At 39.1% G+C, this 26,621-nt stretch overlaps 1 protein-coding gene and 1 long non-coding RNA gene across 5 annotated transcripts in view; one reads left to right on the top strand and one right to left on the bottom strand.

The window, feature by feature from the left end:
- Positions 1–26,621, bottom strand: part of LOC129031247 (uncharacterized) — a 70,575-nt gene that overhangs the window by 6,377 nt on the left and 37,577 nt on the right. Inside the window, exon 4 of the long non-coding RNA XR_008500983.2 lies at positions 21,870–22,003. This is a non-coding gene — a long non-coding RNA (uncharacterized LOC129031247). The remainder of the gene's footprint in view (positions 1–21,869; positions 22,004–26,621) is intronic.
- The window catches only part of CCDC148 (coiled-coil domain containing 148), a 280,505-nt gene that overhangs the window by 221,780 nt on the left and 32,104 nt on the right, over positions 1–26,621 (top strand). For all 4 annotated transcript variants that reach the window (XM_054477298.2, XM_054477300.2, XM_054477299.2 and 1 more), the window contains one exon: positions 8,825–8,943. In XM_054477298.2, the coding sequence (XP_054333273.1) occupies positions 8,825–8,943 (119 nt within the window). The remainder of the gene's footprint in view (positions 1–8,824; positions 8,944–26,621) is intronic.

Below are 26,621 nucleotides of genomic sequence, written 5' to 3'. Positions count from 1 at the left end.
TATGAGAAATTGAGAGGCATTGTCCAGGAATTCATAAATGGAATGCTTATTGTCATTGAAGATTCAATTGAAACCATAAATTTAGTACTAGTTCCTACAATTATGTCATCAATCAAATGGTTATTAAGTACATGCTATGTTTTAGACACTTTAGCTGAATATATCACAATTGTTGCAGCCTAGTGGGACAGAAGAAAAGTATATTAATTAGCAAAGCCTTGTGATGAGAGCTCCACTAGGGAAATAGCATTATATAACTGGAGCCCAGAGGATGATGGGAAGTGGGTAGGGTAGGTTCTGGTCACAGAGTCTATTGCTGATTCAAGATTACCCAGTTGGAACTGTTTTCAATGATAATAGAATTCTGGAGGAAGAGGAAGTTCCCTAGAATGGAGGAAGTCATAGAATTATGAGAATAACAGGTTGGAAGGGCAGTCAGACAGATGCTGAAGTTGATTAGGAAGGTTGGAAGGGCATTCAGACAGGCTGAAGTTGCCTGTATTTGAGAAGGCTGTGACTGAAGTATCTGAATTCTTTTTTTTTTCTTTTTTCTTTCATTTTCTTTTTTTTGTTGTTGTTATTATATTTTAAGTTTTAGGGTACATGTGCACAACGTGCAGGTTAGTTACATATGTATACAGTGCCATGTTGGTGTGCTGCACCCAGTAACTCGTCATTTAACATTAGGTATATCTCCTAATGCTATCCCTCCCCACTCCCCCGACCCTACAAACAGTCCCTGGTGTGTGATGTTCCCCTTTCTGTGTCCATGTGTTCTCATTGTTCAATTCCCACCTATGAGTGAGAACATGCGGCATTTGGTTTTTTGTCCTTGCGATAGTTTGCTGAGAATGATGGTTTCCAGTTTCATCCATGTCCCTACAAAGGACATAAACTCATCATTTTTTATGGCCACATAGTATTCCATGGTGTATATGTGCCACATTTTCTTAATCCAGTCTACCATTGTTGGACATTTGGGTTGGTTCCAAGTCTTTGCTATTGTGAATAGTGCTGCAATAAACATACGTATGCATGTGTCTTTATAGCAGCATGATTTATAATCCTTTGAGTATATACCCAGCAATGGGATGGCTGGGTCAAATGGTATTTCTAGTTCTAGATCCCTGAGGAATCACCACACTGACTTCCACAATGGTTGAACTAGTTTACAGTGCCACCAACAGTATAAAAGTGTTCCTATTTCTCCACATCCTCTCCAGCACCTGTTGTTTCCTGACTTTTTAATGATCGCCATTCTAACTGGTGTGAGATGGTATCTCATTGTGGTTTTGATTTGCATTTCTCTGATGGCCAGTGATGATGAGCATTTTTTCATGTGTCTTTTGGCTGCATAAATGTCTTCTTTTGAGAAGTGTCTGTTCATATCCTTTGCCCACTTTTTGATGAGGTTGTCTGTTTTTTTCTTGTAAATTTGTTTGAGTTCATTGTAGATTCTGGATATTAGTCCTTTGTCAGATGAGTAGATTGCAAAATTTTTCTCCCATTCTGTAGGTTGCCTGTTCCCTCTGATGGTAGTTTCTTTTGCTGTGCAGAAGCTCTTTATTTTAATTAGATCCCATTTGTCAATTTTGGCTTTTGTTGCCATTGCTTTTGGTGTTTTAGACATGAAGTCCTTGCCCATGCCTATGTCCTGAATGGTATTGCCTAGGTTTTTTTCTAGGGTTTTTATGGTTTTAGGTCTAATATTTAAGTCTTTAATCAATCTTGAACTAATTTTTGTGTAAGGCATAAGGAAGGGATCCAGTTTCAGCTTTCTATATATGGCTAGCCAGTTTTCCCAGCACCATTTATTAAATAGGGAATCACTTCCCCATTTCTTGTTTTTGTCAGGTTTGTCAAAGATCAGATGGTTGTAGATATGCGGCATTATTTCTGAGGCCTCTGTTCTGTTCCATTGGTCTATATCTCTGTTTTGGTACTAGTACCATGCTGTTTTGGTTACTGTAGCCTTGTGGTATAGTTTGAAGTCAGGTAGCGTGATGCCTCCAGCTTTGTTCTTTTGGCTTAGGATTGACTTGGCAATGCGAGCTCTTTTTTGGTTCCATATGAACTTTAAAGTAGTTTTTTTCCAATTCTGTGAAGGAAGTCATTGGTAGCTTGATGGGGATGGCATTGAATCTATAAATTACCTTGGGCAGTATGGCCATTTTCATGGTATTGATTCTTCCTACCCATGAGCATGGAATGTTCTGCCATTTGTTTGTATCCTCTTTTATTTCATTGAGCAGTGGTTTGTAGTTCTCCTTGAAGAGGTCCTTCACGTCCCTTGTAAGTTGGATTTCTAGGTATTTTATTCTCTTTGAAGCAATTGTGAATGGAAGGTCACTCATGATTTGGCTCTCTGTTTGTCTGTTATTGGTGTATGGGAATGCTTGTGATTTTTGCACATCGATTTTGTATCCTGAGACTTTGCTGAAGTTGACTATCAGCTTAAGGAGATTTTGGGCTGAGATGATGGGGTTTTCTAGATACACAGTCATGTCATCTGCAAACAGGGACAATTTGACTTCCTCTTTTCCTAATTGAATACCCTTTATTTCCTTCTCCTGCCTGATTGCCCTGGTCAGAACTTCCAACACTATGTTGAATAGGAGTGGTGAGAGAGGGCATCCCTGTCTTGTGCCAGTTTTCAAAGGGAATACTTCCAGTTTTTGTCCATTCAGTATGATATTGGCTGTGGGTTTGTCATAGATAGCTCTTATTATTTTGAGATACGTCCCATCAACACCTAATTTATTGAGAGTTTTTAGCATGAAGTGCTCTTGAATTTTGTCAAAGGCCTTTTCTGCATCTATTGAGATAATCATGTGGTTTTTCTCGTTGGTTCTGTTTATATGCTGGATTATGTTTATTGATTTGCGTATGTTGAACCAGCCTTGCATCCCATGGATGATGCCCACTTGATCATGGTGGATAAGGTTTTTGATGTGCTGCTGGATTCGGTTTGCCAGTATTTTATGGAGGATTTTTGCATCAATGTTCATCAGGGATATTGGTCTAAAATTCTCTTTTTTTGTTGTGTCTCTGCCAGGCTTTAGAATCAGGATGATGCTGGCCTCATAAAATGAGTTAGGGAGGATTCCCTCTTTTTCTATTGATTGGAATAGTTTCAGAAGGAATGGTACCAGCTCCTCTTTATACCTCTGGTAGAATTTGGCTGTGAATCCATCTGGTCCTGGACTTTTTTTGGTTGGTAAGCTATTAATTATTGCCTCAATTTCAGAGCCTGTTATTGGTCTATTCAGAGATTCAACTTCTTCCTGGTTTAGTCTTGGGAGGTTGTATATGTTGAGGAATTTATCCATTTCTTCCAGATTTTCTGGTTTATTTGCATAGAAGTGTTCATAGTATTCACTGATGGTAGTTTGTATTTCTGTGGGATCGGTGGTGATATCCCCTTTATCATTTTTTATTGCATCTATTTGGTTCTTCTCTCTTTTCTTCTTTATTAGTCTTGCTAGCGGTCTATCAATTTTGTTGATCTTTTCAAAAAACGAGCTCCTGGATTCATTGATTTTTTGAAGGGTTTTTGTGTCTCTATTTCCCTCAGTTCTGCTTTGATCTTAGTTATTTCTTGCCTTCTGCTAGCTTTTGAATGTGTTTGCTCTTGCTTCTCTAGTTCTTTTAATTGTGATGTTAGGGTGTCAATTTTAGATCTTTCCTGCTTTCTCTTGTGGGCATTTAGTGCTATAAATTTCCCTCTACACATTGCTTTGAATGTGTCCCAGAGATTCTGGTATATTGTGTGTTTGTTCTCGTTGGTTTCAAAGAACATCTTTATTTCTGCCTTCATTTCCTTATGTACCCAGTGGTCATTCAGCAGCAGGTTGTTCAGTTTCCATGTAGTTGAGTGGTTTTGAGTGAGTTTCTTAATCCTGAGTTCTAGTTTGATTGCCCTGTGGTCTGAGAGACAGTTTGTTATAATTTCTTTTCTTTTACATTTGCTGAGGAGTGGTTTACTTCCAACTATGTGGTCAATTTTGGAATAAGTGTGGTGTGGTGCGGAGAAGTATGTATATTCTGTTGATTTGGGGTGGAGAGTTCTGTAGATGTCTATTAGGTCTGCTTGGTGCAGAGCTGAGTTCAAGTCCTGGATATCCTTGTTAACTTTCTGTCTCGTTGATCTGTCTAATGTTGACAGTGGGGTGTTAAAGTCTCCCATTATTATTGTGTGGGAGTCTAAGGCTCTTTGTAGGTCTCTAAGGACTTGCTTTATGAATCTGGTTGCTCCTGTTTTTGTTGCATATATATTTAGGATAGTTAGCTCTTCTTGTTGAATTGATCCCTTTACTATTATGTAATGGCCTTCTTTGTCTCTTTTGATCTTTGTTGGTTTAAAGTCTGTTTTATCAGAGACTAGGATTGCAACCCCTGCCTTTTTTTTGTTTTCCATTTGCTTGGTAGATCTTCCTCCATCCCTTTATTTTGAGCCTATGTGTGTCTCTTCACATGAAATGGGTTTCCTGAATACAGCACACTGATGGGCCTGACTCTTTATCCAATTTGCCAGTCTGTGTCTTTTAATTGGAGCATTTAGCCCATTTACATTTAAGGTTAATATTGTTATGTGTGAGTTTGATCCTGTCATTATGATGTTAGCTGGTTATTTTGCTCGTTCGTTTATGCAGTTTCTTCCTAGCCTCGATGGTCTTTACAATTTGGCATGTTTTTGCAGTGGCTGGTACTGGTTGTTCCTTTCCATGTTTAGCGCTTCCTTTAGGAGCTCTTTTAGGGCCGGCCTGGAGGTGACAATATCTCTCAGCATTTGCTTATCTGTAAAAGATTTTATTTCTCCTTCACTTATGAAGCTTAGTTTGCCTGGATATGAAATTCTGGGTTGAAAATTCTTTTCTTTAAGAATGTTGAATATTGGCCCCCACTCTCTTCTGGCTTGGAGAGTTTCTGCGGAGAGATCAGCTGTTAGTCTCATGGGCTTCCCTTTGTGGGTAACCCACCTTTCTCTCTGGCTGCCCTTAACATTTTTACATTTAGTGAATCTGACAATTATGTGTCTTGGAGTTGCTCTTCTCAAGGAGTATCTTTGTGGCATTCCCTGTATTTCCTGAGTTTGAATGTTGGCCTGCCTTGCTAGATTGGAGAGGTTCTCCTGGATAATATCCTGCAGAGTGTTTTCCAACTTGGTTCCATTCTCCCCATTACTTTCAGGTACACCAATCAGACATAGATTTGGTCTTTTCACATAGTCCCATATTTCTTGGAGGCTTTGTTCATTTCTTTTTATTCTTTTTTCTCTAAACTTCTCTTCTCGCTTCATTTCATTCATTTGATCTTCCATCACTGATACCCTTTCTTCCAGTTGATCAAATCGGCTACTGAGGCTTGTGCATTCATCACATAGTTCTCATGCCTTAGTTTTCAGCTCCATCAGGTCCTTTAATGCCTTCTCTGCATTGGTTATTCTAGTTAGCCATTCGTCTAATTTTTTTCGAGGTTTTTAACCTCTTTGCCATGGTTCGAACTTCCTCTTTTAGCTCGGAGTAGTTTGATCGTCTGAAGCCTTCTTCTCTCAACTCATTGAAGTCATTCTCCATCCAGCTTTGTTCTGTTGCTGGTGAGGAGCTGCATTCCTTTGGAGGAGGAGAGGCACTCTGATTTTTAGAGTTTCCAGTTTTTCTGCTCTGTTTTTTCCCCATCTTTGTGATTTTATCTACCTTTGGTCTTTGATGATGGTGATTTACAGATGGAGTTTTGGTGTGGATGTCTTTTCTGTTTGTTAGTTTTCCTTCTAACAGTCAGGACCCTCAGCTGCAGGTCTGTTGGAGTTTGCTGGAGGTCCACTCCAGACCCTGTTTGGCTGGGTATCAGCAGCCGAGGCTGCAGAACAGTGAATATTGGTGAACAGCAAATGTTGCTGCCTGGTCATTTCTCTGGAAGTTTTGTTTCAGAGGAATGACCATGTGAGGTGTCAGTCTGCCCCTACTGGGGGGTGCCTCCCAGTTAGGCTGTTCGGGGGTCAGGGACCCACTTGAGGAGGCAGTCTGTCCGTTCTCAGATCTCCAGCTGCATGCTGGGAGAACCACTACTCTCTTCAAAGCTGTCAGACAGGGACATTTAAGTCTGCAGAGGATTCTGCTGCCTTTTGTTTGGCAATGCCCTGCCCGCAGGGGTGGAGTCTACAGAGGCAGGCAGGCCTCCTTGAGCTGTGGTGGGCTCCACCCAGTTCCAGCTTCTGGGTTGCTTTGTTTACCTACTCAAGCCTCAGCAATGGTGGGTGTCCCTCCCCCAGCCTGGCTGCTGCCTTGCAGTTTGATCTCAGACTGCTGTGCTAGTAGTAAGCGAGGCTCCGTGGGCGTAGGACCCTCCAAGCCAGGTGCGGGATATGATCTCCTGGTGTGCCGTTTGCTAAGACCGTTGGGAAAGTGCCGTATTAGGGTGGGAGTGACCCAATTTTCCAGGTGCCATCTGTCACCCCTTTCTTTGACTAGGAAAGGGAATTCCCTGACCCCTTGTGCTTCCCAGGTGAGGCAGTGCCTCACGCTGCTTTGGCTCACACTCGGTGCATTGCACCCACTGTCCTGCACCCACTTTCCGACACTCCCCAGTGAGATGAACCTGGTACCTCAGTTGGAAATGCAGAAATCACCCGTCTTCTGCGTTGCTCACGCTGGGAGCTGTAGACTGGAGCTGTTCCTATTCAGCCATCTTGGCTCCACTCCAAGTATCTGAATTCTCGATGAGAAGTTGGGAGTGACTTGGAAATTTACACATGCCAATGATAACAACAGGTAGAGGGTGATATATCCATGAGGTGTTAACATCAAAAGGAGAAAGAATTGTACATATCATAATGGTCTGAAACAGACAGTTAACAAGAGGAAAATGCCCAAGCTATTCCCCAGCCAAATGGCACGTGGGGTATCAGAATATGAGTATCCTTTACTCAAAAGAATTTCAGTGAAAACAAGGAAATAGTTTTCTGAAGGTTGAAGATGTAGGGAGTTTTACATGTGATGACACAGGGGTTCCAGAGGTCTCAGTGGAAAGCACTGAAAAGGATTAGAGAGAGAGAGAGAGAGAAAGAGAGAGAGGGAGAGAGCACACTTATGCTATGGCAATGCCTGAAGGTTGGTACCTTCAGAGTCAAAGATGGAAATAATTGGTCTTGAGATTGCAAAAAGCTCCAGGTATAACATATGTCTGGGGCCTGCACAGGACAGTGTATCAAGTGATCAAGTGGTGTCAGAAATCTGAGGATGCCGGCAACCTGGTGTTGCTCTGCTTGTGGTCAAGGAATTGTCTGCAAAAGAGCCACTGACTTTCTCCAAGGCCGGTGCTGGGAGTAAGGAAGTATTATTGGTCTGCTTTAACCCAGAGAAAAATGCTCTTTGATTCCATATCTGTTCTTTTAAAAAAATTTGTCTTGAAGTAGCTTAATTTTTTTCTGATTATAAAAGAAATATGATTCATTGCAAAAATAAGGTAATGCAGAAAAGAATAAAATAAAGATGGTTTATAATCCCCAGATGGAGATGACATAATCATTGCTAACATTTCCGTATCTGTCATTAATAGAATTCCCTGGCATTTATCAGTTAGGACTCTAGAACACTCCTTGTCAATCAATGTTTCCTCTCTCTCCTGCACCCACCCTCTCTCTCTCTCTCTCCATCTTGGATGCTGCTGCCTTTCTAGCTTTATCTCTGTTCTCTCTAAATCCAGAGCTCTGTCATCTCTGCAATGGATATCACTGCACATTGGGCTTATTTAATTATTCATTAAACATCGAACAGATGTTGCTATTGTGGCTGCAGAGTTGCTATGTCTGTGGCGATGGTGCTTGGGATGCTTCTTTTGATTCTCCCAGAAATCAGAGACCATGTTGCTAGGGCAAGTCAGGAAACCACTTAGATTTTCCTATTCACCTCTGTCTCAGAAGAGAAAATGCCACCTTAGGGGTAGGGCTAGCCCAGCCTCTGCCGCAGACCCCCTGCTGCCAGTCACTCACTATTTACCATTGAGGTACTCACCTGCAAGAGCCAGTCTCTTGACTCAGGCACAACATGGCAGGCCAGAGTGGTGGAATGGGCCTCTGTCAAATAAACATTCATTGTCCCATCATATTGGGAAATCCTGAATAAGGGTTTCAGCTCCCTGAAAATAGCTCATACGTATCTCTGGTTTTCTCATTTTGCTTCCATTTCCGGAAAAGGGAAGTAAAACAGGCCTACTAATAACACTGCTTTCACCTTTTTGCACTTGATAAGCTTGACCTTTATTTTACCACATAAGTCAGAACTACTTTATACCACAACCCTGCTAATTTGCTCTTTTCCTGCTTCCTCCCACCTATCTCCTGCCACTTCCCCAGAAGCATAAAGCTTTCAACATCCTGCTGTCCATTAGCATAAATAAACTAATGCTTTTAAAATAAAAATAGTTTTAATGCTATATTTGTTAAAGACTGCATTACCATAAGAAGATAAAAATATTCTTGAGTAACAGGTAGATCATATACTTTAGAGACAATAACATAATTTTATTGTGGTTCTCTGGAAAGTTGATTATTTTAGCCATAGATTAAAACCTTAGGTCAGCACAAGTTATATTTCCATTCATTGCAGAAATTGTTAAACCTTGCAGTTTCTCAGGGCATCTACCTTCGTGTTTTAGTTTATTTTTCTGTTGCCAGTGTATTATAAGCATATCTATGAAACAAAAAAGATGAAGTGCCCTTTAAATTCAATTTTGTAATATGAACCAGTGGATATGGTTATGGCTTTTCCCCTCATTTTTACATGTCTGTTGTTAATTTAAATTTTATGTAACATTTATACAATAGATAAAAAAGTACTGGGCCAAGAAAAAACAGAAGTGGCAAGAAATGGAAATGAGAGATCTTCAGCGTCTAGAAGAACTGAAGAAATTAATGGCTGAACAGTCACTAAAAGACAGAGAAAGGTAAAAGAAAATTTAAAATTGTGTGGTAATGGAGGTGGTGAATAGAGTCTTTTGTAAAGTGTTAGAATAAATAATATCAGAGGGAGCGTTTTTCTATACTTAATGTATCCTTTCAATATTTATATTCACAAATGAATACAATGATATCTATAATGCATTTTAAATTCTCATAGTCATACATGAACCTCTGGTTTTTCATTTTGTTCCTTAGATAGCTTCCTAGTTAAAACCCTCACAGAGGATTTGATAGTATTTGATTACCCACTGTGTGCATAAAATGATACTGGCTGCTGCTGTAACTATCTCTTGACCCAGAAGGAGGAAACCATTATTCAAATAAGAAGGAAGACCCATTTACTGTGATGGAGGCTGGGGAAGACAGTACACAATTATACAGTGCTGTGTGGTATTTATTATAACATACTTAGGGCATGCCCAATACATGAAAAAAATCTGGAATTTCCCAGAAATATGCAATTTTAGATCTGGAAAGGACATTTGAGATCAAGCAGCCTAGTCTCCTCATTTTACATATGAGTACAATAAGAGATTTAAGTTATTTTTTCCAAAGTTACTGTATCAGTTAGGGTCAATTAGGAGACAAAAAACATATAGTAATTTGAACAGGGAAAGTTTAATAGAAAAAATGATAAACTCTAACAGGAAATCCTTTCTATATAAAGAGATAAATAGCATGCTAAAGAATACCCTAGGGCTGAAGTAGGGTTCCCTTGGAAGAAACACATTTGGAACTGAGGAGCCGTCTCCATGGTTGGGATTCACACCTTACTGTAAAAGCTATGGTTGTGACCCTCTGAATGGTGGAGAAGTTCTTGGGTGGGTTAAGATAGAGCTAGTTCAATAGTCACTAGGCAAACAGGGAACACCCAACTTGGGTGCAGGCAGGCCAAAGCTGGAAGCCAATTATTGAATTGCTTGCAAGGCTTAATGGAAATCTGACCATGGAAGTACCTTTGAAATTTGATGGGACTGACCATGGGTGTGCCATTGGAACTCCGTGGACACAGCAACACTTGTGTCCCCTACATGTGCTGCTGGCAGCTGTATGGTAGGAACAAGAAGGCATAAACACGCAAACCAGGAAGGAAATCCCCTTCCTCTGCAGTGTCCTTCAAGCAGCCTTTTCTGACACTGCTTAATATTTTGCCATTTGTAGGGATAGATAGAGGGTCCATCTCCATTTTCAGAGAGCAGACAATGAAGGGTGGATTTAGAGCTGTGAGACATTACATTGATAACTGGCATAGTTATCTAATTTAGCTAGCTCCTTTGTGATTTTCACCAAAGATAAAGAAGAGAGAGCTCTCATTTCATAACATAAATCACAGTAAATTTCCTTTCAATAGTGAGCTTCCCTGATACATTTACCTAAGTTAGTCACTGTAAAAAAATTTCCTGGAACTGTATACTTTCTGCTTAATTTCACTCTGAACCTAAAATCACTATAATAAATAAAGCCTATTTTGAAAATTGCCCCTCAGACTGACATATAACTTGGGAAGGCATAACCATTTGGTACAATGAGGTTCACTTGTATCTAGGAAGCTTCCTTTGTGACCCATGTAACTGTTATCTCAAACTCTAATCACTGAGGTTCTAGATTGAATCTGGAGTTTCAAATAGATGCTAAGCATTCCTAAGGATTTTCTGGACGAAATGCACATTATTTGCCAGGTAGCTCAGGATTTTAGAGTTTAGTATAATCTGTTACTGAGAGAACTGAGAATATAGCAAAGCCAGGGCTCGTGGTTAGAAGGTGAAGCCACCAATGAGAACCCAGATTAACAAACACAAACCAAGACCTAAGTGGATACAGGCCATGGGTCAGAAACAAGTAGGTTGATAAGAATTCCCAAACAGCTAAATACTAAAGGGCAAGGCAACAGCAGGTTGATCAGTCTAAAGCTATCCTACCAAAACAAAAGAGGGCCACAGAAATTAAAAGGAATGGGGAAAACAGAACAGATATGTAGTTCCAGCATTAGGAGACAGGCTTCCACTAAAATTACCCCTCATAGTCAGGGAGCTTCTTTGATTACAGAGTCATTTCAGTCTTTTGCTTCCTGTCCCAATAATTATCAAGATTAGCTGATTCCAAACTTCAGTTGAAAAAGAAGAAAAGGAAAATCAGATTAATCTGCATTACATAACAGAAAAAAAATAAGCATATTGTAAGATACTAAAAAGAGTACTAAAGACTAGGAGCCAGGAGACCAAGGTTTTAGTCTTGACTCTTCTTTGAATTGTATATGACCTTGGGAAAGTCTGTCGTTTCACCTCCACAGGCTCTGTTTTGTCCTTTGTAAAATTGAACTGGATAACTTCTGAGGACAGAGTTGATCAACTTTTAAGGGCCTATGATATGTTTGTTCAACTCTTATGTTAAAATGCTGTAGATTCAGATAATTATGAGTCCAATGCTTATTTGCCAATGGCAAATCAGTGAAAAGGGCCTTTAAAATATCAGGATATTTAAGACATATAATTTTCAGAAAAATTTTTATAATATTATAGATGTATATTCCTTGTTTTGTGACTTAGGGAGATAGAATTCAACATACAAAATTGCTGATAGTTTTTGCTTTTGATAGTAACCAGAAGTTGTCTTCTTTCATAACTACATAGAACTAAGAAATTTGGTTGATTGGTTAAAACATTTTTCTGTACTACCGAAATACAATTCATAAACCTTATGTTTGATATTTTAACTACAGACACTTTTTTTCCAAATCAGAATAAGGTGGCTTGAAGCGGTTTCCAGAACTGTGTTCAGAACACACACACATATCCTTGAGGGTTTGAAAACTTCCGTCATTTACTTCCCTTTTCTATTTTTAAATTCTAATATTATATTTCTTAAAAACAATATTCGACCAGGTGCGGTGGCTCACGCCTGTAATCCCAGCACTTTGGGAGGCCAAGGCGGGTGGATCACAAGGTCAGGAGATCAAGACCATCCTGGCTAACACGGTGAAACCCCGTCTCTACTAAAAAAATACAAAAAATTAGCCGGGCGTGGTGGCGGGCGCCTGTAGACCCAGCTACTTGGGAGGCTGAGGCAGGAGAATGGCGTGAACCTGGGAGGTGGAGCTTGCAGTGAGCCGAGATCACGCTACTGCACTCCAGCCTGGGCAACAGAGCGAGACTCCATCTCAAAAAAATGTGTATATATATATATGTGTGTGTGTATATATATACATATATATGTGTGTGTATATATATACATGTGTATATATATACCTACATAAATAAAATGATAGGTTGAACCACATAAAATTCCATTTTTGTAGGTCAAAATGATTGAGTGCTGGCAATTTCATGTGGTTCAACATTAAAAAAAGACATAGAAATTGCTTTATTTATTAATCACATTTACCTTCTCATTCTATTAGAATATGTCTTTTGCCCTCTTCATTTTATCGAAATTGTTTTTGCCCAAGTTTTCACTAACCTCCTAATACCCTGTTTTTATTTCTCAACATGCCATTGAGATTAAGAGGGAAGGCTTTAGAATCAGTTGACATTAGAATCCTGGCTCTATCTTTTATAGCTGTGTGACCTTTAGATGAGTTATTTAACTTCCCTGTGCTTCAGTTTCCTCATCTGTACCTTGAGGATATAAACAGTATCTACTTCTTAAGATTGTTGCAAGGATCAAATGATACATTGAATGTAACACATTCACTGCCTGGAACACAGTTAAGTATTCATTAAATATGAGCAATTCCTATCAATTGACTTTTACATCATGAAATACTAATGTATTTTTTCTCAAAATATTAAAGCAAGAAGGCCACACTTCAAGCCATAAAGAGAGCCCTCACCAGAACCTAACCATGCTGGCACCTAGATCTTGGGCTTCTAGCCTCCAGAATAGTGAGAAAATAAATTTCTGGTGTTCAAGTCACCCAGTCTATGATATTTTGTCATGATGGCCCAAGCTAACTAATACAATGGTATTATATTATTAAATGTATTGTGCTTTTTTAGCCAGGCATGGTGGCACGCACCTGTAATCCCAGCTACTCCGGAGGCTGAGGCAGGAGAATTGCTTGAACCCAGGAGGCGGAGGTTGCAGTGAGCCGAGATCATGCCACTGCACTCCAGCCTGGGTGACAGAGCAAGACTCTGTCTCAAAAAAAAAAAAAAAAAAAAAGTGTTGTGCTTTTTGTTGCTGTTCTTAAAGATTTTATACAGTACGTATATATAGGTACATTTTAAATAAATATTTTTAAAAATATTTTAAATAAAACATGTAAAAATGAGGACATTATTATAAAAATTAAAGTTAAAGCAAAAGTGCCCTTAACCACTACCCTCATGTAGTCTCTTCTCTAAAAGCCATTGCTTTTATCATTTTTAAATGCATATACATGCATGTTATCTATTTTATGTGTACCTATATAAAATCAAGTTTCAGAAGAGCAACAAAAATCACAACACATTTAACAATATAATACCACTGTATTAGTTAGCTTGGGCTATCATGACAAAATATCATAGACTGGGTGACTTGAACAACAGAAATTTATTTTCTCACTATTCTGGAGGCTAGAAGCCCAAGATCAATGTGCCAGCATGGTCAGGTTCTGGTAAGGGGTCTCTTCCTGGCTTGCAGGGTGGGGCCTTCTTGCTGTGACTTCACATGGTGAAGAGAGTCAGCAGGTACTTGAGTGTCTCTTCTTACAAGGGCGTGACTCCCACCGTGAGGGCTACATATCCAAATACCGTCACATTGCGGGTTAGGCCCTCAACATATGACTTTTGAGCAGACACATTCAGTCTATAGCAACCATTTGTGTAAAAAAAGCATTTATGTATGTACAAATCGACTATTTACTACTAACTTCTATTTATGGGTTGCTGCTGGCATATAAGTCCTTTGTGCTAGTTAGAAAAAGGTGCAGCACACCAACGTGGCACATGTATACATATGTAACAAACCTGCACATTGTGTACATGTACCCTAAAACTTAAAAGTATAATTTAAAAAAAAAAGAAAAAGGTGCCTCCTTCTGGTGGCACACGCATATTGCTCCTACTACAAGTGGACAAATTAGGAAAAGACTCCTTCTGAACCATGGCATACAGCTTGACAAGCAGAGGCAAAGCTGGATGTCCTACTTCATTTGTGTCTCTGGGTCATGGGTCATTTTTGTAGAGCACAAACTTCAAAATGATACATGGTATCTCTGCAAATAAACCTACCTAATTCTTTTAAAATAGTATATATTATTCATAATTCTTCTAAAATTTAGTTCTGTAGCCATCTGGAACTTATTTTAATGAGTGATATGAGCTAAATTGTTCTAAATTGATAGCCAACTATCTCAACACCAATTATTTAATGATTCATCTTTACCCACTGATTTAAAATGCCACCTTTGTTATATATTACATTTCTAATTATACTTTTATATCCATGTGGACTCTTGATTAGATTAAAAACTGATCTATGTTTATAGTTCTACATTGATAGCGTGCTGTTGTAATTATTCTGTTTTGCTATCTAGTAGAACAAGTGTTCACTCATTGTTCTTTTCAAAAATATCTTAGCTATTCTTATGTCAAATTTCACTTAGAAATGTTGTTGATTTTTTTTTGTATTGAAATTTTATTAAGGAGAGCTGACACGTATACCAAATTTAATCTCCAGCCTGGGGACATGCTTCCAAATAGCTCTACAGCTCTAGACTTCTGCTAGATCCTTTAGAAAAGTTCATCTTTTTTTTTTTTTTCTGGTGAGGACAAATTATTTTTGAAATAGGTAGAAATTGGTGACCAAGAAGCCAGTTATAAGTTTCCTTCAGTAAGCTCTGTGAGAAAAAGTATCTGAACTAAGGAAGTGACAGCGGGAAGCAGAAGTGCTACAAAAGCTGACAGATGTGTGTGAAGTATTTACATGAGTTAGAGTTGATGACTCATGTCATCAGGGATGGAGGCTAAAGGAAGACAAAGAATGAAACATGACCCTGAATATTATTGTGCTTTTTCTGGCCTCTTGGGTTGAAAGCTTTAGTTATTTTGTTTTCAATGTATTTTATTTCCTAATTAATTCACTCGGCTATAGTTTTTATTTTCCTGTTTATTTTTGGCCATATTCTACAAGGTTTGAAATATTGTGTTTTTATTACCTAATTTCTAGTAGTTTTCATTTCATTTTTTATGTTGCAACAATAAATTGGTGGATATTGGGGTGCTTGCCACAGGTAAGTTTCAGTTTCATTGATTGTCTTGTGATGGGCTTCAAATTGGTGAGCAAACTGGATAGCAAAATGTATAAAAGTTAAAATACTAATCAAAATATGAGTATTAAGTGAAAGATACCTTTAGTTTTCTTGGGTAACAAATGACAGTCTTCAAAATAGACAAAAGAATGTATCTTTGTCTTTTTTTTTTTTTTTTACCACAATGTTTATTCTTTGTGTTCTTTTGTTTCTGTAACTCTATGCTCCAAGTTCCTTTCTAGCCATCCCAAAACGTTGCCACTTAGCCCTCATGGTAATTTTTACCCAAAGTCTTCTCCCCCTCCCCCTACCCCACCACTGCTGAAAGCTAAACTGTCTCTTTCGCATGCAGTGGTTGTTCTTTCTTTTCAGCAGGGCACTGACTGCACTTCCTAACTAACCTTGTTGGGACCAATACTGGTGCCCTGGTCACTGCAGTGTAGAGTTCTCTACAGCTGCAGTGATTCTTTGATGTATATGTTTATTTTGTTTTCAGGTGATTTTAAACACTCACCATGTTCCCAGAAACTTTCTTTACTGAGTATTCTTTATATTGGGTAGTGAAAGATTCTACGACACAGGGAGGAGTAGAAAGCTAGGATATGTAACGGTCATATCTCATTTGTTGTATATCTTTAGCATCACTGCTTTCTATTATCAGTGACTGTTGCAGAGCATGCAAGCAGAAATTAGACCATTCTTTCAAGCACAGGGGCCTTTCTCCTCTTTACATTATGACATTTTGAAAATGCTTATTACAATGTTCAATCTTTAACTTTTCTGAAGTTCAGCTCGCTTGTAGTTAACATAAAAATCTTATTCCTCTGTATTTGCCAATTATTGCTTTAATAAGGATAATTATAATTGTGGCCTTTCATCTACTTATCTCCATTGCTGTTTCTTGTAATTTAATAAATAGCTTGCTTTTCTCATTTTACCTCCTTTGTGCTAATTTTAATTTAAAAATGTTTTAACAATATACTCCAGAAGATAATTGTAAAGATCTCTAAAAGCAGATTTACTTAGCTAAGGAGTTCCTCTAGATATCATTTCATGACCAAAAAAACTGAAGTTGGGTACAACCAACAAATGGGTGCTACAGGTTCTAAGAACTTTATCAGTCAATGCTCATGTAATACTAGAGCAGCTGTTATTCCATTCTTTGCTACATTAGAATCACTTGGGGAGCTTTTGAAAGTCCTGATGCCCAGGCCAGACTCCAGACCAACTAAATTCGTATCTCTGGGGAAAATTCTGACCCCCACATTTTTGGGAAATTCTTAGGGGATTCTAAAGTGCAGCAAAATTTAAGAACCATTGTGCTAGAGTTCTTTCTACACTTTATGAAGTATGGGCCCAAAGTCATCTACTGGGTTCTTAAGACCATTCCACTTTTTGTAGAAATGCCCACAATTTCTCTTTTCCTAGACAGTACCCTCACTGAGCTCAGAGAGGTCATATAGGTGAAACTTATATTCATGGAACAGTTTATCAATTCTAGAAAACCTCTTCAAGTAAAAATTTTGCGTGTTATTTTTCTAACAACCCAGTTATGTGTATGTATGTGTGTGTGTGTTTAGTGGAGAAAACGTTGCTTTCCACAGTACAAAAAACAAAAACAAAAAACAAAAAACAAAAGCAGCACTAATTTTAGGTTATTTTTCCCCAAATAACAGCATTTTCCCATATTGTAAAACAGTAAACATTTGAAGTTTAAGATGTCAATGACCATTTGGGAAGGAAGAGACTAGAGCCAGCTGCCTTTCTAACACTAAATTGGCCTTGCGAATCTAGTGTGTGTTTTGAGGTCCTTGCCAACATCAGGGAATTGACAGTTATTGCATTTTCTGAGTAACAAAGCCAGATGTTTCTCTCTATTTTCCATGTCTTTTCTTAACAATGTGCAAATTTCAACATGTTGTATTGGAAGGCATTAAGGAAATTTAAAGTGGGTTCGCAGTCTAATGTTTGAGATCTTTAAAGAGTATGTTTAGTAAAGTGACTTAATCAGAAATTTTTACAAACATTTGTCATGTTTTTGCTTCTCAGCATGAGATTTCTCAAAATTAATGGGGATGCTCTTGTTCATTAAGTCTCTGTCAACCAAATCCCCATTCCAAGTGGATGTGCCAAATGATATAGTCCAAAGATCACTGTGAACCATTAAACAAATACAGTTCTTAATAGGACTGTCTGTTTTATATTTTATACGTATATTAGAAATGTTTTGCAAATTAGCAGTAACTTAAAAGATGGAAAGAAACCTCATTGGTGGCCAACAGTAATAATAATAATAATAGTACTTATGACCTGCTCCTCAGTATAACAAAACAAATTGTGGGAGATGTGTGTGTTCATACATTGGGACATGGATACACAGATTATTCGGATATGATTGTAGTAGTTCTTGAATGGAGCTTACCTAAGCAAGCATGATTGACAGAGAGGATAAGAAATTCATGGACAAAGCAATATATAGCCATTTTGATGTGAATATGAACAAGCAAGCTTGTGCCTGTGGGCAAATGGAGCACCAGCTGGGCAGAGATGGCACAGCTGAGGGTCATTCAGGAGGCCTTGGATGATGATTTAGCTCCTGATGACTGTACATCAAGTTGACTGTACATGTATGGTTCCTTCCAAACCACAAGCAATTGAAGCATGTCATTTGCTGAGTAGTTTAGGCTGCTTTTACTTTGTTGTTTACAACTTTGATTTTTGATTTTGGAAATCTTGTTCAGTTAAAGAGATACTGGATTTTCGTTGTATGCTAAGTTGATCTGTGTTGCATTTACTTGTTCAGGTCAAAAAATGGAATGTCAGCAGGTATGTGTCTGGTAGAGTCCAGACAACAATCAGAAATGCTTTAGAATATGTTTTTTAATGTATAAAATGAGCATTATTACATCCCTTTATGCCCACCATTATTTTTGTTTCATATGTATGTGTCAATGAATTGACCACAGATGCTGTAATTCCAAATAGAACATCTAGGTGCTATGATCTTTTTGAGAATCAATTATCTCAAATTCTCCTCTTCAGTAACACAGACTTTTATTTTGGTACATGACTAGTGCTACAGATATTTGAAAGTTTTTGTTGGAGCATTAGATTTCTTTCTTTTTTTTATTATTATACTTTAAGTTCTGGGATACATGTGCAGAATGTACAGGTTGGTTACATAGGTACACACGTGCCATGGTGGTTTGCTGCACTCATCAACCCGTCATCTACATTAGGTATTTCTCCTAATGCTATCCCTCCCCTAGCCTCTAACCTCCAGTAGACCCCGGTGTGTGATGTTCCCCTCCCTGTGTCCATGTGTTCTCATTGTTTCTTTTTGTTTGTTTGTTTGTTTTTTGAGACAGAGTCTTGCTCTGTTGCCCAGGCTGGAGTGCAGTGGCACAATCTTGGCTCGCTGCAAGCTCCACCTCCCAGATTCACACCATTCTCCTGTCTCAGCCTCCCGAGTAGCTGGGACTATGGGCGCCTGCCACCATGCCTGGCTAATTTTTTTATTTTTATTTTTTGTATTTTTAGTAGAGACAGGGTTTCACCGTGTTAGCCAGGAGGTTCTCAATCTCCTGACCTCATGATCTGCCTGCCTCAGCCTCCCAAAGTGCTGGGATTACAGGTGTGAGCCATCGCACTCGGCCTTGAGTGAATTTCTTAATCCTGCATTCTAATTTGATTGCACTGTAGTCTGAGAGACTGTTATGATTTCTGTTCTTTTGCATTTGCTGAGGAGTGTTTTACTTCCAACTCTGTGGTCAATTTTAGAGTAAGTGTGATGTGGTGCTGAGAAGAATGCATATTCTGTTGACTTGGGGTGGAGAGTTCTGTAGATGTCTATTAGGTCTGCTTGATCCAGAGCTGAGTTCAAGTCCTAAATATCTTTGTTAATTTTCTGTCTCATTGTTCTGTCTAATATTGACAGTGGGGTATTAAAGTCTCCCACTATTATTGTGTGGGAGTCTAAGTCTCTTTGTAGATCTCTAAGAACTTGCTTTATGAATCTGGGTGCTCCTGTATTGGGTGCATATATATTTAGGATAGCTCGCTCTTCTTGTTGCTGGGATACTTTTACCATTATGTAATGCCCTTTTTTGTCTTTTTTGATGTTTGTTGGTTTAAAGTCTATTTTATCAGAGACTAGGATCGCAACCCCTACTTTTTTTTGCTTTCCATTTGCTTGGTAAATATTCCTCCATCCCTTTATTTTGAGCCTATGTGTGTCTTTGCACGTGAGATGGGTCTCTTGAATAGAGCACACCAATGGGTCGTGACTCTTTATCCAATTTGCCAGTCTGTGTCTTTTAATTGGGGCATTTAGCCCATTTACATTTAAGGTTAATATTGTTATGTGTGAATTTGATCCTGTCATTATGATGCTAGCTGGTTATTTTGCCCATTAGTTGATGCAGTTTCTTCATAGTGTCAGTGGTCTACAATTTGGTATGTTTTTGCAGTAGCTGGTACCGGTTTTTTCTTTCTGTATTTAGTGCTTCCTTCAGGAGCTCTTGTAAGGCCGGCCTGGTGGTGACAAAATCTCTCAGCATTTGCTTGTCTGTAAAGGATTTTATTTCTCCTTCGCTTATGAAGCTTAGTTTGGCTGGATATGAAATTCTGGGTTGAAATTCTTTTCTTTAAGAATGTTGAATATTGGCCCCTTCTGTCTTCTGGCTTGTAGGGTTTCTGCAGAGAGATCCGCTGTTAGTCTGATGGGCATCCCTTCCTGGGTAACCCGACCTTTCTCTCTGGCAACCTTTACACCTATATGCAGAGGTAAATGCTTTGCAGGTCTTCCTCAGCAGCAAAGGATGCTGTGTCCTCCAGTACGTCACACAGTATTTGTGAGTGATATGGAGGCAACCATTATATACTTTATTGATGTATTGATGTCTTTATTACTAACCTCTTAGGGTGTTTTACTAAGCAGTTTTAAGTAATGAAATACTGACCTTTTGGGCATAAACGTTGCAAAGATTTTATAAAGCTGCAGGGCTAGGTAGGCAGAAACTTAGCTGGTATAGGTTAAATGAAGGAAGGAGAATAAAGCCATGGATTGGGAGAAATAAAATGGTAGCTTTTACAGTATGCCACTACACTGGTGGATACCATAGAACTCCAGGCACTTGAAGTTTATTCTTTTGGGGGACTACCCCTGAAAAAAAATGTATGTATAAAAATATATGTTTATGTTTATATATATATACATACATACACATGTATGTATGTATATATGACATATATTTATGTTTATTTATATATATACATACATAAATACAGCCATCAGATGATATTAAATAAGAATTAGAAGGTTAGTGAAGGGAGCATGTTTGTAATCTGGGGTTTTTTAAAATATATTCTAATATAAGTTTTACAGCGTCATATAATTTTGAAGCTGGGAGGAATCATACAATGCATCTAGTCCAACCTCCTTGCATTAAGTAAGGTTTTAGCTTACAAGCAACAGAAATCCTTTCTAGTTAAATTTTGTGGTAAAAAGATTTTTGTGGAAAGATATTTGAGTAGCCCACAAAATCATCAGTTAGGCCACAGATCCAAACTTAGCAAACTGTTGGGAATAATGAAGTCTGGGAAGATAGAAAAGAGTCAGGATTGGAACCCAACTCCCTTCGGAATTATCCTCTTAAGTTTAACCATGACTACTGGACCCCATGGCGTGCCTCCTCCCCTGTGGTCTCATGACGTTGGGCATCTCTGCTGGCAACACTGCCTTTGTTCCTGTTCCTGTCGTGCCACCCTGCCCAGGGCCCTAACAGCTCCTCGACAGGCCCTGCTTCTCTGCACCACTGGCTTCTGAGTGTAGCATCCATGGGTCAGAGCTCAGGTCCCACACTCATGCTCTAGCTGCAAAGGAGGCTGGGAAAGCAAACATCAGGCCTCAGCTTACAGTGGAGATTTCTACAAAGGAGGAAGGGGACTCAGAAGCTGAGAAAAAAGAAAGAGAACACCTTCTACAGTTCACAGCTTTAGTTGGAAAAATCAACACATATCCTTCTTTCTATACTTAAAACAGCAAAAAATTTGCTTCCACCTAAGACTGTTGTTTTACCTTTTACAACTCAAAATGTACTCACTTCATTCCCAAAGGGAATAAACTTAAAGTCTCATTTGTTACAGCATCCAGCTCCAAATCCAAGATCCCTAGGTCATATCTTTTTGTCCTATCATCCTCTTGTCTTGTCGTGATCTATCTTTATATTCCATGACCTGTGAATGGAATTTTAAAGTTCACTACCAATAACAACACCTCATGTAAAATAGTATGGAAAAGGAAGGTGAAGGAAGTGAACAGAAAGTGTGTGTGTGTGTGTCAGATCAAGGATGAACACCTTTCTGTAAGTGGTCCTTGCTTCTGCAAATGGTCAAGATCACAATTCAGATTTATAATTTCCCTTCTGTACTGTGAATTACATGTGCCCATTGCTTTCAGCCAGCATCTTGATTGATTGCAGTTCTTTACTCAATAGGTTGACTCCTACCTTAATTTCTGAAGGACTTGCTTGCATAGGTTGACTTTTATCCCTAGCATACAATTCCATAAGGTGTCCTAGGAATTCTTTGGATTTCATCTGCTTCTCCCTGCCTGTATTAAATTATAGCACTCCTATTTCCCATTGATAGGTCTGTTGTTCCAACCAACACTGTAACCTTCTTTTCTGTCTGTTTGCTTCATGGTATGACAGACCCCAAAAGGTAAACATTTGCATCAGATCTTAAGTCAATGTAACCGTTGTTGTCCTCCGATGGAAGCATTAGAAGTAAAACCAGCAGAACCTGGAGTCCTGGGGATGGGAAACAGAAATTTTATTAAAGGATCTTTGGGGTTAGTTGTGAAAAGCACCATTCCCACTTGTATTTAGTGGTACAACTATGTGCATATTCTGTCTTTGTGAGAAATAGCACCATATATTGGTCACTAATCAGAGCAAAATCACTTCTTATAAAACAGCATTGAACCTCAGAAAATATTGCTTCCCAGTTCATTCTGTAGCAGAGTCTTCAATTGGCTATCTGTCGTCTTATAAGGACAGCAGTATCCGGGTGATGGGGTGAATGCCTGCGCTTCAGCCCATTCCTCTACTTCTTACACAGTTAACGGACTTCCTTAGGAAGAAACAATGTCCTGTGCGATACTATTGATACACAGTTGGCCCAAAAACAGTGTATAGTGAAAGAAAATCCAATTATTTTTTCTGTCCTTTCCATGATAGAAAGTGTGCAATAAAATATTGGAACTGGCTAAAATTGGCTGATTGTTTTGGGTTATTATACCATGTTAAGGACTCACAGGTACAGTAGTCAGATTAGCCTTGATAAAAGCAACCAACATGGTTGAGCAGTCCATATCTCCCATTCCCCATCACTAGAAGCATTTTATCATAAGCCCATTGAGCAAGTGGCAGGTTGCTGGGGAAGAAGACTGATACACACATAGTAGGCCATGACTCCCACCTACTTCTTTAAAATCACCTACATACAATACGTGGGCACTCTGGACTAATTCCAACAATTTTTCGGAGACTTATTTTCACAAATCCTCCAATCTTATTCCTTCAGTGTCCCTAACCTACTGGCCAAACCATTAGCTACTGCCCACAAAATGTTATTAATCCGTATTTTATTCATCTATTAAAAATATTTGCTGAGTACCTAATATGAGCCAGTCACTAATTCTTTACATGAGGTAAAGTGAACATGGAAATCATCCTATTGAAATTACATTTGCATAGTAAATTTCCCTCCTCCATCCCCTTTCAGGGACATTTCTGAGCGGTGCCATCAGTCTCAGCACTCTGCTTCTGTCTGGACCAGTGCATGTGTAGGTCCAGCTGTAAAACTGGCTCATTTTTTCCTTTCTCCAGAGGGTGCCTTAGGGGCTGTGGGTGTGGGTTGAAAGGATGCTGCTGTGGCAGGAGTGGCATGCTGAGTGGGAGCTGCCTGTCTGTGTAAATTACTTGGGTCTTAAGGCCCATTCCACATTCGTTTAATGAGTTGTTACTGCTTAGGCACTCCTAGAAGCATCTGGTGGCTCAGGTGACACCCAGCTCACTGGAATAGCTATGAGTCTCATTGTCACCTGGTATCTTAAGGTCAGGAGCCAAACTCTTGTTTATGAAACGGAGGTTAAAAAAATACATACTTTATATGGTTCTTGTGAGGAATAAACACATTAAAACATGGAAAACACTTACTACAATGCCTACCACATGTATCTGCTTGACAAATGATAGTTATCATAATGATCACCAGGGTCCAATAGTGATTCAAGAGCTAGATCTTAAAAGAAAAATTACAACTTGGAAAGAGGGCATGATTGTACTGCAGAACCCTGAGGGTCTCTACTATGTGAGAACCTATAAAGGTTTTGACATGCTCTATAAGACATTCTAGTCACCCAGAATACACCAGGGCACCAGTGAACCCTCTGCATCAAGGACAAGTGGCATTGCCATCTGCATCATGGCCTGGACCAGCTGGACAGCTTTCTCTTGTTCTGACCTGTGTTCATACTGTTAGCTGTTCAGGTCACTCACTAAACTGACTGGAGAGGCATTCCCAAAAGCTGATTTTGCTACCTTCCTAACCTACAAAGAATCATCTGGCATTATGATTGTCTTTTTTTAATGTGGAGTAAGAAAATCTGTATTAAAATCCCTATCTTGCCACTTCCTACCTCTATGACCTTAGTCAAGTTACCTATGTCTCTGAACACACCCAAATGGTTGTTAGCAGAATTAAAGGAAATGATGTATATAAAGCATCCGGAGTACAATACACACTGTTACATTTATTTCTCTCTACACCCTCCTCTTTATCTATAATGTTTAGCCAGCTGTCTCTGGGGCTTTGCCATATGGATGTCTCCCTGGCACTTCACATTTTCTGTGCCTCAGATAGAGATATTCATCGCTCTCTCCACCCTGTTCTTCCTCCAGCATTCCCTTTTCTGTAAATGACAACAGGATGTACTCACTGCCTAATCAGAAGCCCAAGGTGACTCTTCCCTTTCTTACTCCCCACTCCTACAGCCAAGGGCTTATTAAATTCTGTGAATTTACCTTTTGAATATTGATATCCTTTGCTGTCACCCTGATAGGGCCACTATCCTCTCTCACCTGAATTGCAGCCACAACACCTCACTACTTCAGCCTTGCCCCAAAGCAAACACAGCTAGTCATGTCATTCAGATACTGAAAACCGTTCTGTGGTTTTTCTTCACACTTTGGGTAAAGTTCAGATGCCTTAATGTTGCCCATGAGATGCCCATGGCTGGACTCTGCTTAGCTCTTTAATCTCTCACTGGACTCCTGCCCCTCCTACTCCTCTCCAGACTGCTGGGCTCTGCCATTTCCTGGTAGATCCACTGGGTCTTCAGATGGATGTTTCTTCTACTGGGAACATTCCTGTGGCTGACTGCATTCCTGTGTTCTTCATGTCTCTGCACAAATGTGACTTCCTCAGTGAGACCTTGTTTGGCCTCTTGTTGAAGTTAGGTCTTCTTGGTATATGTTTTCATGATGCCTGTTGAGATTAATTTGGACAGAGTCAAGAGTTTTGAGAGGGCGTGGAGAGGATGGTTTTTCTCTGCTTCATAATTTCTGGAGTTTCAGCTTGGAGGACTTGAATGGCTGGGGAGAGGAATAATCTCATCTTTCGTCTGGGCTGAGATGACTAGAAAGCTGGGGGTAGCTGGGAACTGTCATCTGGAGCCTTGCGTGGTCTCTCCGTGAAGCTTGGCTTCTTCAAAGCATAGTGGCCTCAGAGGAGCCAGACTTCCTATATAATGCCTCTGAGCTCCAGGAGATTGTCTTCCAACAAAAAAAGGCAGAAGCCTTATAGCTTTCATGACTTAGTCTTGGAAATCACAGTGTTATTTCTATTATATCCACTGGTCAAAGTAATTATAAGGCCCATCGAGATTCAAGTAGAAGGCATTTAGATCCAAACTCTCAATAGGAGGAGTATCAAATAATTTGTGATCCTATTTGAAAACCACCATAGTGCCCTTTTCCTGTACAGTCTTAACACTCATTTTGTATTGTAATTTCTTGTTAAATTTTTATCTTCTCTAGTAAACTCCAGTACATTCTACGGAAGTGGAATTTGCATCTGTCTTCACCATCCTACCTTTGTATCTGGCACATTGTAGGTAACTCAATATCAATAAATATTCATTGAGTAGAGGAATCTAACTAGAGTAAACCACTACTAGACAAATGGTAGGACCTGATTTGTTATAGTTGAATGAGTCACACTTGTTTTAGTTCTGTTTAAACTAGAGGAATAAGGAATTGTCTCTTGGTTATTTATGTTTGCCTTTTTGTTCTAAACAAAAGAAAGAGTACCATCTCAAAATTGTCAAGCCTGAGTATTAAAGATCATAAATCTTAAAAGTCATCTAGTTCAATGGTTTTAATGTTTAAATCTCTTCCACTTCTCTACTAAGTGTTCCTACATTTCATACATCCTAGGTACATACGCATCTCCTGATGTTGAACTTGCTGTCTTTAAGGGCAGTATATTTCATCTTTTGATAGCTATAGAATTTGTTTCATTTCCTTTGTTTTAATTCCTTTATTTTTTATAGTAAGCTCAGATCTGTCTCTTGTACACATTGGTCCTCCTTTTATTTTTTGAGACCATGTGAAACAAATGTAAATCTTTCTCCTAATAAACTTTTAATATTGAGGATATTGTCTCTTTCTCTTTCCCCATATCTGTCTCCATCCCTATAAGGTCTTTCTTTTGTGAGCTCTTTTTGGAGGGAGTATGCTTTCAACTCATTTGCCATTTATAGTGGAGAAGGGTTTAGGAGGAAAATCCTCACTGGCCAGAGGACACCACCGTGATGATGCCCACACATCATGGTTCAGGATCACTATGGCAGTATTGTTAAAGGATATAAATTATTGCAAATAAAGTTTATTGCTTAGGAAGTTATTTGTATCAGTATCTAATATACATTTATTTAAATAAGACAAATTCATATCTGAAAGCAAACCCATTTTATTGCACAGATATATTAACATGAGATTGATCTGTCAAGGTAAAGGCCTCAAAGCACAGACAGTGGGTAAGGTGGCTTCACTTGCAGAAGGGAGCAAATAAGACAATGCTCTCCAACTCTGAGTAGATGCTGGACTAACAGACCAAGGTTCCAGTTACCATTACCTTCATTATGACTCCAATCACGCTGATTACAAACTTGAAGCAAGCCTCCCTACTTACAGCAGCTCATAGACTTCTTTAATCTTGGAGGTCTCAGAGGACTCTCCTGCTCTGTGCTGAATGGCTTAAGAGTATAGTGCTGCTCAGACCTGTCACACCATCTAAGAGAGCCCCTTTCCTTCACCAAAGTTAAGCTAGGCAGCTAAAGGGCAGCCAACACAAAGATTCAAT

The sequence above is a fragment of the Pongo pygmaeus genome, chromosome 11, assembly GCF_028885625.2.
Source record: "Pongo pygmaeus isolate AG05252 chromosome 11, NHGRI_mPonPyg2-v2.0_pri, whole genome shotgun sequence".
Lineage (NCBI taxonomy): Eukaryota > Metazoa > Chordata > Mammalia > Primates > Hominidae > Pongo > Pongo pygmaeus.
This window is presented reverse-complemented; position numbering and strand designations above follow the sequence as displayed.